This window comes from Bos javanicus, chromosome 21 (assembly GCF_032452875.1).
Source record: "Bos javanicus breed banteng chromosome 21, ARS-OSU_banteng_1.0, whole genome shotgun sequence".
NCBI lineage: Eukaryota > Metazoa > Chordata > Mammalia > Artiodactyla > Bovidae > Bos > Bos javanicus.
Window position 1 is genome coordinate 59,437,448 of NC_083888.1, and position 15,084 is coordinate 59,452,531.

The window sequence follows — 15,084 nt, forward strand, 5'->3', positions numbered from 1 at the left end:
TTTGCCCAAGATTTACAGAGCCACTGAGACGGGAAACGTGGCTTAGTCTGACCTGCGTTCAAATCTCAGCCCCACTTACGAGCCCATGACCTTGGGGGCAAGTCATTCAAGCTCTCCACTTCCCAAACAGCCGCCAAGGCTTGTGGAAAGAGTTCTAAAGAGCAGTTTGTGCCCTGCCTGGCACGCAGGCTGCTCAAAGTTGAGTGAACTGTCACCACCTCTGTTTGGCAGTCAATTCCAAGTGTCCCGAGACACAGTTTGTTTTGCTAACCCTGGGTGATACTGCTCTCTGATAAATCCTGGCTGAGAGAGACACTGAAACAAGGCAGGGATGCTGCTTAGGGAACCCCAGTTAGCAGGCCCAGTTGGCAGTGCTGGACCCCCCTAACTAGCAGGCTCCCCTAGAAATGCAGTGAGGAAGGCTTACGTACGCCCGCTGTTGCGCTGAGTACATGCGCAGCCGTGCCCCACTCTTTGCAACCCCATGGACTGTAGCCCGCCAGACTGCTCTGTCCATGGGATTTTTCCAGGCAAGGATACTGGAGTGGGTTGCCATTTTCTACTCCACCAGATCTTCCCAATCCAGGGATGGAACCCACAACTCTCACATCTCCTGCATTGGCAGGTGGATTCTTCACCTCAGCGTCCCCTAGGAAGCCCAGCCCTACTTAACTCCATCCACCTCCAACTCTGGGTGCCAGATCTTAGCCAGGTCGCTCAGGAGCAATGAGGTCAAGCTTCACAGCATTAAACCCAACAGGCGCCCATGCAACAGGAGACGGTCCCGCACTAAACGGATGACTTTGCTGCCAGAAGCAGAAAACTGGAGTCCCAGTCTGGCTGAGTGCCATGATGGTGTTACACTCCTTCAAAGCAGGGACAGGAACCGACTCTGAGCTCTCTGGTGTTTGCATGACACGATCCTCTTGTTATATGTTTACTAAACTCAACAGGAAAAGGGCTGTGAATCTTGGGGGTGGTGGAGGCTCCCTATATAAACAGGGGCGTCTTCCAAATCCTGGCCTGACACCAGCCTTGGACCAACAGTCAGGGGACCCTGGAACTGGTCCAGCGTTCAGCTGGACCCTGAGGCTAAGTCCAAAAGCGGGGCAGTCAGGGCAGCCTTGTCATCGGAAGGGCACCCAGCTCGCAGCTGCCCGAAGCCGGGCTGAGAACCAAGGCGCAGACCTGAACCAGCTGCCTCCAACCTCCACTCCACCCCACACGGCTCCCGGGAAGTGGGGGCCACCAGGTGGCAGCTGCCCACATCCTGCAATTCCATGTTCTCCCCTCTGAAAAGGTCAACAGCTTGGGCCGCCCCCGTTTCCTTGCGACGGACCCTGTGGGGGTGACACCAGCAGCTTCTTGCCCAGATGGACCTCTGTGCTCTTGGCCAGAGAGTTCTTCATCTGCAGACACTTTTAGGAGCCCACGGATGCGAGCACATAGAAAGGACTTCATGTGTCAGGTACAGGGAGTCGTCACAGCCCTCCTGAGAGAGGCCATGCTTCCTGCCCTGCTCACCCCGACCTTCAGAGACAGGTCGGGAAGTCTTCATTCCAGCATTCCAGGGCGGATGGTCTGGTGACATTACAATCATATTTGCATGGATTCCAGAATTCCACAGTTCAAGGCCATAGAGAAAAGCTTGTTGGAGGCTGAGGATCCGCCTCGGTCCCCGTGACGCAGATCTGTGAAATGCCACTGTACCCGGCATCCCATCACCACGACAACTGCTGCCCACCTGTGCTCGAAGGAAGCACAGAGTTTGGAAAACAACCCTTCTGCCTGGACTCCTGCCTCCCTGGACTAGTACCGAGTTCAAATGACCGAGGCCCCGGCCCACGGCCTACATGTCACCCAGACACGTCCAGGGCCGGCCGACACCCACCAGCTGGTTTGGGCAGATGCTCTAAGCACGGTGAAGGCTGCCTTCCAGACCTGGTCCTTTCGCTGGACTTCCTGAGCACCAGAGAGACGAGGAGAGAAAACGGCCGTTTAGCATCCTCAAGAGATGGGGATGCCAAGGGAAAGTGGGAGAGAGACAAGACAGATTCCTGTCCCCACCTCCTCTCCCAGCCTCTTCTCAGCGATGCTGGGCAGAGCCGCACAGCTATCGGCCAGCAACTCCACAGCGCCCCCCAGGACTCACAGCTCCAGCCCTCCAGGACAGCCTGAACTGCAGACAGCCTGAACTGCAAACAGCCCAAAGGGGCCTCACTGAAGAACATATCAATGCACTGTGGTACATCCATACAGTGGGTGAGTCCTTGGCAAAAACAAGGAAGTACGTTCTGCCTGATCTCGGGCTAGGAGCGCGACTGACACAGCGAGATGCCGGGCACTGGGGACCTTTAGCAGGTAATGAAAGGGTTCCCCAGCTGTGTTGTTAGGATGTTTGCAAAACCCTGCAGATATACTAAAATTCACTGAATTATAAACTTAGGTTGAATTTTATGATATGTAAATCATACTTCAGTGAAGTGTTTTTTTAAAAAACTTTAAAAAAGGAACTACTGATACAAGCAAGAAGGTGATACAAGGACCAATATAATGCGGAACCAAAAAAAAGGCCATTTCAAAAGAGTACATACACTGTACTATTCAATTTTGTAAGAAATTCTAGAGGCAAACTATAGCAATAAAGATTAAAATAGTAGCTGCTTTATTAAGGTGGGGGTGGTGGGAAGGGAGACAAAACATCCATCTGAGTACTAGAAAATTTCTACATCATGATCTTAGTAATGGTTATACATGTGTATCCACCCATAAAAATACGTTGGGCTTGTCCTTGAGATTAATGCATATTTTATATACACATAATAAACACAAATAACACACACAACATTAAAAGTTTGTTTTTTTAAAACAGCAAAGCCCATTGACGCTCAAACTGTAATCGGCAATTGAATGGAAGTGAGGGCAGTTTACTGGGAGCTGAGAGAGGAGAGTCCACTCGGTGAGCTCCTACTCAACCCTCAAGACCCATTTCAAATTGCCCCCATTCAGCAAAGCCTTCTCTCACTGTTCCAGGTTTAACTAGCTGCTCATATTGTTGAACATCCCTTCACAAGCAGATATCCTTCACACTGAGAGTTGAGGAGTGCAGGGAACGGTTGCACCAAGATTTGGTTAGTCTGTGCTTATTAAACACCCACTGATTGCCTCACACACACACCCTCTGACAGCCCAAACTACATGCCATCTCAGCAAAAGATACTAACGCTCACCCCCAAAAGAGGATGTCTGTTCTCAGGCAACAGGACCCAGATGTGAGGCATCGAAAAAGATGATTTTCAGTATCTCCAGCTCAGTCCTCCTTGTTTTACACCAGTCACAGCACAAAAGGTTCAGGGGAGCCCAGAACAAACTCGATTTCCAGTGTCCAGTGCGCAGGGCTCCCTTCCTCCCCACTTCAAGTCACCTCTGCCTACACTGTCCCTGCCCAGCCTAGGGGTGGAACAGACCATGTGGGCCCCCAGGAAATATTCTACTAAGTGTAATATTTAATTAAACTTTACTGCCTGGGCACCCCTTTCAAGACTGCACCCCACCCACTTGGAATGGGAGGGGGGACTCACCACCCCACCGCATTACTTCTCTATCCAGGCCTCCCAACTCTCTCTGAGTCACCCCCTAACCATGGAATCTCTAGAAATCCAAGCCTGAAGAGGAAGCTGCTAAACTTCCCTGCTGGGGTCTATATAAGTGAAGAGAGCCCAGAGGTGGAACTTGGTCCAGTTCTGCAGAGTCCATATATGAAAAGAGAGAGGCTGGAAGTACACCTCCACAAAAAGCAGCTTTCTTTGGATGCGTGGGTTACCAGGAGACTGTGGGTGAAGTTTTTCCTTTAAATATGTTTGTGCTTTCTAAGTTTCCACAATGGACAGACTCCTCGGGAAGATAAAGACACTTCCTCTGTGGCGGGAGACAGCCCCCCACCCCCAGCCCAGGTCAGACCTGCTGGCTCCCTAGCTTCTCCTTCACCTTGTCCCAAGATACACACAGGTCCTAGCGTCCCGTGCCACGGGCGGCCCTCGCCCTTATCCTACCCCCAGCCCGCAGCTCCCCGAACAAAGCGGCCTCTTGACCCCGCGCGCCTCTGACCTCCTTCTCCTCGTCCATAGCGAGGCGCCGCCCCCCATTCAATTCCCCTAGCCCTGGAGGTACTTAGGAACTGTGTGCAAACACACACACACGCAAACGCACTTTCTCCTCCCCTCCCTGACCTGGGCCACCACCCCCAAGAGCCCAAGTACAAACTTCTCCAAACTCGCAACTATAGCTGGAGGGGGAGTCGTGACGTCCCCTCCACAAAGCAAATGGGATGCCCCCCGCCACACACACACACACACACACACACACACACACATACACACACACACGTGTGCCACCCCACTCCCGGGTCACTGTTCATCTGGCCCGGGGGCGGCAATGCCCGGGTTTGAGGGCGGGTGTCTCGCCGCCACCCCACCCCCCCTCCGCCAGGGCCCCCAGTAAGTGACAGGACGGGGACAGGACCGGGCTGGGGCCGTCGCGGGTCCGAGCTCGGTCGGTGGGGGTGGGGAGCGGCTCCCGGGGCTCCGGGCTCCCCCCGATCGGCGCCCCTCTCCGGGGAGGCGGGGGCGCGTTACCTTGCAGGTTCTGGACTCGGATGTCGCTGATCTGTCCGATGAGCTCCTCGCGCTGGAACCAGTCCCATTCCTGCGCAGCCATGAAGCGCGGGCGGGAGGGCCGGGGCGCCGGGGCCGGGCGCGGGTGGCGGGCGCGGAGAGCCGGGCGGGCTGGCGTGCGAGCGGCACGCACCCGGCGAGGGCGCCGCGGAGCCGGAGGAGCGCGGGCGCGGGCGGGGCGCGGGCGAGCGCGCGGCTGGCCGCCCCCGCCGCGGGCTGGCAGCGGGAGGGCGCGGGGCGGCGGGTGCGGGGCGCCGGGCTAGCGCTCACTCCCCCATCCGGGGGCGGGGGCCCCGGGGGCCGAGGGGAGGGGCGGGGCGGGGCGGGGAGGGAGGCTGGACTCCGGCCGGTTTCTTTCTTTTTTTTTTCCGGGGTGTTTGTGGCTGGGATTGTGTGGTTGCAAAAGGGTTGGTGATGAGGCGCGGGGTCCCGGCCCCCAGATTGTGATGTCTCGGGGGGCGGTGAGTCGGGTGACGCCACCCCGCGGGTCCCTTATACGCCCTCCACCCTGACTCCCAGCGCCTCCCCCCACCCCGCTCCCGTCCCACCTAGGACTCTGACAGGCACACCCTTGTACCCCAGGCCCCCTGACCCCGCTCAATTCGAGGAGGCAGCCCCCGACGAAGTGGGGCGCCCCAAGCCGTGCCCATCCATCCCTGGGACACTCGGGCACCGGCCAGGGCCTGGGAAGGGGGCCAGCGAGTGTGCAGATGGAGTCGAGGGGTTCTCTCTCCAGATTTATTTTCTGGGTTTGGATATTGGGAACCTCTTCCGCGGGGATCCAGTACAGAGGTGACCCCAGATTCTAGGGAGGAGGGAGAAGCCGGCGACACAAGGGGAGCTGGGGTACTCCGTGGCGTCTGCGGCACCTCAGTCTCCAAGTGACCCTCTCTGGGGCTTTACTGAAAGCGGAAGAATGAGTGTGGACCTTTCCGTGGGGGGTGTGTGTGTTTCTTCACTGTTTCTTTTGAGTCTAGAGAGTTCCAGGATCTTATTTGGGGCTCACAACTCATACCTTAGGCAGAATTCTTTACTGGCTTTTCAAACACAGAAAAGAAAAAAGAGGCATTGGAGTCATGGAATTTGCCAAAGGCTGAAGCAGGAGTTAGGGACGTGAAGTCCCTGCCCCCAGCTCAGTACTCTGACCCCTTCCAGAAAACAAACAACAGACACACAGAGAAAGAGGGGAGGAGAATGGCGTACATATGAGATATTCCAAGAGAGGGAAAAAAACAGGCAGGGCTCAGTGAATATTTATACATATGGGCCACGTTCATCATCGCCACATTCATGTGGTTGAAATACTAGAAACCTCGGTGGGCTACTCCCTAATTAAGAAATAACAATGAAGCCCCCACCAATGCACAGACCCTGTGCCCTTGAGGCAGGGCCCTCAGGTAGATTCCTGGGAATGGTGGCCAGCCAACAAACAAGGAAATGAGAGAATTAGAAACAGAAGTGAGTTCCAGGAAAAAAAAAAAAAAAAATCCACCCAGGCTAAGCAACTGGGATGCAGACAGGGGTCAGGGAGGTCTCCGAGGACTGAATTGGAGCTGAGCCTAAAACATGAAAGGAGCCAGCTTCGGGGGCAGGAGGTCAGTGGAGGCAGTCCCGGGGAACAGCCAGAGATGGACGTGGCTGCCCGCATGGGCTACCACTTCCGTCGGGGGACTTTATCTGGAAGATGAATGAGAAGTTAACTGTCCGGGTCCACAGTTCTAGCTTGCTTTCTCTTTCTCCTTGTTCTCCATTTGCCAAGTTCCCCGCCACGAGCATATAGTTTTACAATCAGACAGAAAACCAGTAAGTTCTTTTTTAACCTCTCAAGGCCCTTCCCAGGAGTTCCCAGCCTGCCCTGGCTCTCCTTGAGGGTCTAGAAGCCTAAAGGAGGCCCTGTGTTGCCGACGGGAGCCCATGGGCGTCCAGGCACATGCCCCCAGGCTGAGGTTGGTGCTGCCTTCCTCCTGATTTGATTAGAAAATGCATGGTCATTTCACACTCCAGGAAGCAGGGTCTGTGTATGTGTCCTGCAGAGCAGGGTGCAAGAAGCCAGGCCTCAGCTCATTTTGCCCCATCTGCTAGCCATCGCCTGTTTTTACACTTCAATTTATTTTTCATAATTGTTATGGGCTAAGTTAGGCCGAAAGTCATTTTCTTTCCCCAGTCGAGAGCCAAGAGAATCAGCCTTCCTTGACATCAAGATCTCAGGGAACAGAGGCTTTAAACAAGCGTCGTGGATGTTAGCTGCAGGGATGGGCCATCTTTCATGATAAAAAGATGTCTGTTCCTGTGAAGGGAACACCTCATCTTTTGGGGGCCACTGCATAGGCGGCAGCCACTCCCTGGCGAGGAGGAGCCTTGGTTACCATTGATGGAGCACCAACTGTGTAGCAGATGTTGGCTCACCAGCCCAAAGAAGTTCTTTCTTTGCATCCAAGTGGAAAGAAACTTTTAGGTGGTTTTTTAAAGTGGGCTGGGAGCCTGACTCAACACTGAACATGATGCTGGCCTCTACAAGGCCCAAGAATAGTCCCTGAACTCATGTGTCCATATCACTCCCTCCTCCCTTCAGGGTCTCTGGACTCCGGCCTTCCTGACTGGTCCCTATGCCACCTCCTTCTCCATCCATCCTGATTTTCCACTTTTTTGATCAAGTTCAGGTCCTGTCCAATCACCTCCAGGCCTTGATTCCTTCTGCTCCCTCTGAAATGTCCTATCCCTTCCCTGTTCCCTGCCCTTCACCTTCACCTGGTTTATTCCTGCTCTATCATATCTACCATAAGAGAACCTTCTCCAAAACCTCTGGACCCAGCTGAGTGCCCGTCTTATACAATTCCCATAGTACTCAGTACAATCTCACAATGTCCCGTGGACCCTGCTGTGGAGTTTCCACATTGCATTATAATTACGTTTCCTAGATGGTGACTGCAGCCATGAAATTAAAAGACGCTTACTCCTTGGAAGGAAAGTTATGACCAACCTAGATAGCATACTGAAAAGCAGAGACATTACTTTGCCAACAAAGGTCCATCTAGTCAAGGCTATGGTTTTTCCAGTGGTCATGTATGGATGTGAGAGTTGGACTGTGAAGAAGGCTGAGCGCCGAAGAATTGATGCTTTTGAACTGTGGTGTTGGAGAAGACTCTTGAGAGTCCCTTGGACTGCAAGGAGATGCAACCAGTCCATTCTAGAGGAGATCAGCCCTGGGATTTCTTTGGAAGGAATGATGCTAAAGCTTAAACTCCAGTATTTTGGCCACCTCATGCAAAGAGTTGACTCATTGGAAAAGACTCTGATGTTGGGAGGGATTGGGGGCAGGAGGAGAAGGGGACGACAGAGGATGAGATGGCTGGATGGCATCACTGACTTGATGGACGTGAGTCTGAGTGAACTCTGGGAGTTGGTGATGGACAGGGAGGCCTGGCGAGCTGCAGTTCATGGGGTCGCAAAGAGTTGGACACGACTGAGCGACTGAACTGAACTGAACTGATGGTTCCCCCCACTTTAACTGTGAACTACTTGAGAATAAGGGTCGTGTTTCATTAATTTCTCTATCTGAGCACTTAGCACAGTGCTAGGCTTAGAGACAGGTCTCAAAACTGAGTGAATGGATGAATAAATGACTTTTGTATTGGCTTGAACTCAGAAAACAGGGATCAAATGGCAAACAGTTGATCCCTAGGTCTTGGGCCCAAGTAAACTTATGGGGAGGCCATCAGAAAATGTTTGTGCATTGGCAGTGGGTAAAACCCATGCTGCTGGGTACCAGGGAAGCACCACACTGCGAAAGGTCCCTTCCTTCTCAGGTCCATGCAGCCTCCAGGGTCTGGAATTCTGGCTGAGAGGGAGGGCCATGTGACTTCCAAGGGGGATAAGGTTATTTGCCCTCTAGCATGAATTAACAGTACTGTTTTTCTTTTGCACTTTCATTTCCGAGGAGGAAAAGTACTCTGCCTGAAGGCTTGACTTCCCGGGACTTTCCAGAAACTAATTTTCTAGAAATTGTCCAATTCTGCTAGAATCCTTGTCATTGTTTAAAACTGATTGGCAAAACTAATACAATTATGTAAAGTTTAAAAATAAAAATTAAAAGAAAAAAATATATATAAAGAGTGTAAAAATAAATAAATAAATAAAATAAAACTGATTTCTGCCAAGTGAAAGGAGTTGTAGAGAATCCCTGGTCCGAACCTCAGAGAGCCTCAAACCCAACATCCCTGCCCGCAGAAGGACTTTGAAACCTCAGGTCTTCCTGCCTCTGCTAACAGAGACTGATGACTTCAGGCAGGTCATCTGGACAGAGGTTTATATCACCCCATCCACACTCCCACTGGCAGAGAAGACAAACAACAAAGATAATCCCAGTGGACCCTCCCACTCATTTCCAGGAGAGGAGTGTGATGGGGGCGTCCCATCGGGAAATTGTTTTCCCTGGTCACTGTCATCGCCCTGTTTGTGTGCACAATTCTTAAGGGTTTGGCCAGTCCTTTCTCAATCAGAGCTAATCTGGTCTTCACCATGACCTTGTTAGGCCAGCTAGGCAGGCATCACTTTTAGACGAGGCTTAAAACTGCTTAGTAACCTGTCCAAATTCAGAGTAAGCCAAAACCAGACTTTGTCCTCTCTGCCCACCCACATCAATCCCACATACCTATGCCTTGTCTTGTTTATATAACATTTGAAAAATCATAGCTCCATTAAAATCAGAGCGCTCATCAGCATATAAAACTGTTAGCAATTTCATATCAAGTCCAGTTTAAAAATTGTGGTGAATCCTACCTAATCGTGCTTCAACTAGACTAAGAACATCTTCTGAGCAAGGAGTCTGCACTGTGATGTCATAAGGCTGCATTGTAGGGTAGACTCCCACCTCCTGACCTCATTTATTCATTTAAAAAACATTGGTTCAGTGCCCACCCATGGCCTGGCCCTGCAGGAGGATCCAATAGAGGACAAAACCAAGACTCTGCCTGTGAGCAGGTGTTCCAGCGCAGGCGTTTGGACTTTGTTGTTTTAAGGGCAGAGAGGAGCCTTTGTAGGATGAAAAGGGGTCAGATTGCCCCTTCTGTTGTGGCATGGGAAGGGATCACGGTTTGGGAGGCCCTGTTGGTCTCAGTGACACAGGTGCGAGATGGTGATGGCCCACACCAGAGCAGCTCGTGCAGAGACAGATTCTCTGGCTGTTCAGATAGTGGTGTTGACAGTACCTGGAGGCTGGCTAAAGGATTTTGAAGCATCTGTCCGTGTCCTTGTGCATGTCTCTTAAACCCACTTTATTGCACATTTCTCAGAAGTGCTGTGCAGGCAGGACTGCCTAGTTCATCTTTGCCTTACCAGAACCTGATATCATCCTGAGCACATAGCAGGCGGTCGGTAAAGCTCAGTTGCGTGTATGAATGAATAAATGTGTATTTAACTCCGTGAAGCAGTAACTCTAAAATCTCTTGGAGCCCTGGGCTCCTCTAGTTGGGATCCCCAGATCCAACTAGAAGTCCCACTTCTCTGGCAGTCCGGTGGTTCAGACTCCAAACTTTCAATGCAGGAGGCGCAGGTTTGATATCTGGTCTAGAAACTATGAGGCTTCCCAGTGGCTCAGTAGTAAAGAATCTGCTTGCCAATGCAGGAGACACAGATTCGATCCCTGGGTCAGGAAAACCCACTGGAGAAGGAAATGGCAACCCACTCTAGGTTTCTTGCCTTGGAAATATCATGGACAGAGGAGCCTGGCAGACTGCACTCCATGGAGTTGCAAAAGAGTCGGATACAACTTAACAGCTAAACAACATCATCTAGGAACTAAAAGCCCACATGCCATTCAGCGTCACCACAAAAGGGGTCTCTTCTATGCCTTAGGAATGCTAGTGAGACTGAAAGTGTTAGTCACTCAGTCCTATCCTACTCTGTGCGACCCCATAGACAGCGGCCCACCAGGCTCCGTCGTCCCTGGGATTCTCCAGGCAAGAACATTGGAGTGGGTTGCCATTTCCTTCATGCATGAAAATGAAAAGTGAAAGTGAAGTCGCCCAGTCATGTCCGACTCGTGGCGACCCCATGGACTGCAGCCTACCAGGCTCCTCCGTCCATGGGATTTTCCAGGCAAGAGTACTGGAGTGGGGTGCCATTGCCTTCTGCACTTTGTGACCCCACAGAATGTTACATGTCTGCTATTTGCTAATTTTCTGCTGCTAAATTCTCTATGTTGATTACTACCTGCCTCCAGGGATACTGAAGGACATGATACAAAGGCTGGTAGCAGGGAGACACACTGAAAAACAGAAGGAATTCAGGTTCAAGCAAAAGCATGGAGGATATATGTGTGTAGGCAGACAGTGAAGGCTCAGGCTGTGTGACGTTGGGCAAGTTTTTAAACTCTCTGGGCCTTTGGGGGTTTCATCTGTAAAATGGGGCCCAGAGTCGCTACCTGGCATAGCTACTGTGAGATCAAAGATATGCATATAGAGAAGAGATGCTTTAGTAAATTCAGATCATTTCTGTGGCATAAAATGAACTGCCCATGAATCTGGGAGATTCCCCATAATGTAAAATATTAATGTATTCTCTGGGATTTTATTACTTTTTAGAGTGTGGAGGTGTTGATGGGTGGTTAAAAAAAAAAAATCTTGCTTCCCTAAGTAGACACCACCGGATGTCCCAATTTCCACAAATAAAATCCTTCATTTCTTCCAGGTTTGAATAGTCAAAGGCTGCTTCCCTGGAGACAGCTCTGCTAATTTTTTTTTTTTTTTTTTTTTTTGCCGGCATTAGAACACTATTTAAGGAGTATACATTTTCCAGTAAAGCAAATGATGAAACTTTTTCTCCCCCAGAGTGTGAGATGTTGGCAATGTGATGATGTGGGGAGGGACAGGATGCTTCGAGGAAGAATAAACACCCTGTATGAGGTACTTGCAACAACATTAGGGAAATATATAGAATTTAACATTTTGAAATCAAAAGAAAACTTCACTGATGATAAGCTCAGGAAGGGTGGTTTAAAAGCCAAAAGTTAGGCAAATAAAAGTCCCTGGATCAGCCCCTGTCCCTGCACAGACAAATCAATTTCAACAAATTTATTGCCTCTCTTACCTGCTGTGCAGCTGACATTTATCGCAAAATCAGTCTTGAGTGGGGGAATTTATCAGATGTCTTGCTTTATCTCATTTAATCCTCTCAACAACCCTTTGAAGGAAGTATGATTATCATCCTGGCTTTATTGATGAGGAAACTAAGGACAGAAAGAAATTCAGGAATGTCCCCAAGGTCACACATGTCATAGGTTAGTAGAGAAAGGACGCAACCCCAGATACTGTGCCAAAACCAATTTGATCTTTCTTCTCTATGGCTGCAGCTTTAGAATCTTTTAACTGGCCCAACTTATTAAGTGGAATGGTTCATGTTGGAGATTCACTGGGAAATGAGTTTAGCTGTTTTTTGTTGTTTTTCAGTCGCTATGTCACATCCAACTCTTTGTAACCCCATGGACTACAACACACCAAGCTTCCCTGTCCTCCACTATCTCCCAGAGTTTGCTCAAATTCATGTCCATTAAGTCAGTGATGCTATCTAGCCATCTCATCTTCTGCCGCCTTCTTCTCCTTTTGCCCTCAATCTTTCCCAGCATCAGGCTCTTTTCCAATGAGTAGGTTCTTCGCATCAGGTGGCCAAAGTATTGGAGCTTCAGCTTCAGCATCAGTCCTTCCGATGAATATTCAGGGTTGATTTTCTTTAGAATTGCCTGGTTTGATCTCCTTGCAGTCCAAGGGACTTTCAAGAGTTGTCTTTAGCACCACAATTCGAAACCATCAATTCTTTGGTGCTCAGCATTCTTTATGGTCCAAATCTCACACCTGTACATGAGTATTGGAAAACCACAGACCTTTGTTGGCAAAATGATGTCTCTGATTTTTAATACACTGTCTAGGTTTGCCATAGCTTTCCTTCCAAGGAGCAGATGTCGTTTAATTTCATGGCTGCAGTCACCTTCCACAATGATTTTGGAGCCCAAGAAAATAAAATCCATCAGCTAACTGTTGGCTTTAGGTAAGCAAGACCACTGGGGGTGAGATTTTCCTGCTAGGTCAGGAGTAGAAAAACTCTGTCCATTGCCCTCTGTAGGGAGGTTTCTTGTGTTTGTGTAAAATGCCGAGCGGCATTTCTACTTCTGACCCCTAAGCGTTTCAAAGGGGGCAGCATTTCGTTGTAAGAAACACTTAGTGTAGCTTCACTGGGAAGGATGTATGTTTCGTGTGGTTGACATGGAATTTAACAGGTAGAGTGCTAAGGAGTAAGGGCAAAAGCCTTGATCTAAACCAGTGATATAAGTCCTATTGATTTTATCTGGTCTCCCAAATCTGTTCTTGGTTGCTAGCGTCCAAGGATGGCTGCTCCCACATGGAGAGGTGGAGTCTAATTTCCCTTCCCTTAAACCTAGGATGGACCTAATGACTTTCTAGACCAAGAGAATCCGGTAGAAGCGATGTTGTAGGACGTCTGAGGCTGAGTCCTAAGAAGCCTTGCAGTTCCTGTCTTGGCCTCTTAGAACACTAACTCCAGGGGGAGCCAGGTGTCCTTACATCTGAAACTGCCATGCTGTAAGGAAGCCAAGCCAGTCATGGGCAGCCAGGAGGAGAGAGACAGAGGAAGAGAGAGGCCTCAAGAGCTCTCAGCTGCTCCAGCCATCAGGCACGAGAGTGAAAAAGCCATCTTGAACAGATGCTCACCTTCAGTCCAGCTGAACTCTTGATTACCCTGGATACCGTCTGCCAGTAACCGCATGAGAGACCTTAAGTGAGAACCTCTAAGCAGAGAGCCCCATCAACCCCAGCCTTGTTGGAGAAAAAGCATCGCTGTTGCTGTCTTAAGTCACTAAGTTGTGTTATGCGGCACTAGATAACCAGAGCGCCAGTTTCTTGTCTCTGCCTCCCCAGGCATCCTGATTCAGGCCACCAGCATCTCTCTCTTCCACAACCTCCACCCCTCTTGCTGGATTCCTTGCTCCCCGGCTGTGCCCAACCTCACATCCCAGTGTGTATTCCCCACAAGTCCCCAGAGCAATCTTGGATGGCATCAGGACCTGTCATTTTCCGGCTTCCCATCACACTTTTCATGAAGAACTGCCTCCTTCCCACGTCTGCAGTGCTCTACAGGATACAAACACTGTATGGTATCATCTATGTGTGATATCTAAAAAATTACACAGATGAATGTGCATACAGACTCACAGTCTAAACTCCTGGTTACCAAAGGAGAGAGGGGGGAGGGGAGGGATAAATTAGGGCTCTGGGATTAAGAGATAAAAATGACTATACATAAATCAGATAAGCAACAAGGATGTACTCGGTGGCACAGGGAATTATACCCACTTCCTTATAATAACCCTTAATGGAATATGATCTGAAAAAACTGAATCACTGTACCCGAAACTAACACAATATTATAAATCACTTCAGTTAAAAAGGAAGTTCAGAAACAATCTGTGAGGTTCAAAATTAACAAGTTCAAAAGCACTACTTTCTATGACAGAAGTCAGGATAGTGGACAGCTCTGGAGGGAGGTGGTGACTGGGAAGGGACCTTAAGGGGTCCTCTGGGGTGCTCGTCATGTTTTGTTTCCTATACGAGTCTGATTGTGCAAGTGTGTCTTCACTTTTTGATAGTTTGCCAATGTGTGCATTTTCAGGGTGAAGTTCCGTAAAGCGTTCAAAAGTAAGAGCGCTGCCCTGCCTCCTGCCAAGCCACTTTTGCATACACTCTTGCTCTGCTTGGAATTCTCTGCCCTCTTTTAGTCTTTCCCTGGTGAATTCCTACCGGATGTTCAGATCTAGCCCAGACCTTTCATCATTAGGAAGCTCTTTTCCTATTGTGTCAGTCAGTCCTGAGTGTGTAACAAAGCACCCAAAAATGTGGTGACCTAAAGCAACAATCAATAATGCGCCTATGACTCCATAGTTGCCAGTTTGGGTGAGTCTTGCACTGGTCTCCCTTGGGCTCTCTCAGGTATCCACAGTGAGCTGGCACCTTGGCTGGGCTAGGTGCCCTAGTGTGGCCACCTATGCATGGCAGTTGGCACCCTGTTGATGGGGTCACCTCAGTCCTCCTCCATGTGGTCAGCAGGCCAGCTTGGGCTTATCACATTATCATCTCAGGATCTCAAGAGCCACAAAAGAGGGCAGGTCTCAGCACACAAGAGCTTCTTAAGCCTCTGCTAGTGTTGCACTTGCTAGTGTCCATTGTCCAAAGCAAGGTACAAACCGAGCTCAGATTCAGGAGGTAAAGAAATAAACTCCACCTCTGGATGGGGGGAGTCATGGCCATGTCTTCTAAACCATCCACCCTGCCCTCAACCCACAGAGAGGACAGCTTCCCTATTACATACTCTCACACTCCCTGAACTTGCCCTGCAGGGCACTCAG

At 50.1% G+C, this 15,084-nt stretch overlaps 1 protein-coding gene and 1 long non-coding RNA gene across 6 annotated transcripts in view; one reads left to right on the forward strand and one right to left on the reverse strand.

Moving 5' to 3' along the window:
• CLMN (calmin) overlaps nt 1–5,041 on the reverse strand; it is a 121,760-nt gene extending 116,719 nt beyond the window's left edge. For 3 of the 5 annotated variants that reach the window (XM_061395238.1, XM_061395237.1, XM_061395241.1), the window contains exon 1: nt 4,635–5,041. In XM_061395238.1, the coding sequence (XP_061251222.1) occupies nt 4,635–4,716 (82 nt within the window). In that variant the 5' untranslated portion in view covers nt 4,717–5,041. The remainder of the gene's footprint in view (nt 1–4,634) is intronic. The other 2 variants (XM_061395239.1, XM_061395240.1) reach the window with 1 other exon arrangement.
• Nucleotides 5,042–8,837: 3,796 nt separating this feature from the next.
• Nucleotides 8,838–13,538, forward strand: LOC133234552 (uncharacterized). The gene is made up of 3 exons (XR_009732172.1): nt 8,838–9,645; nt 12,595–12,713; nt 13,105–13,538. It is a non-coding gene; the product is annotated as an uncharacterized LOC133234552 (long non-coding RNA).
• The last annotated feature ends 1,546 nt before the right edge of the window (nt 13,539–15,084 follow it).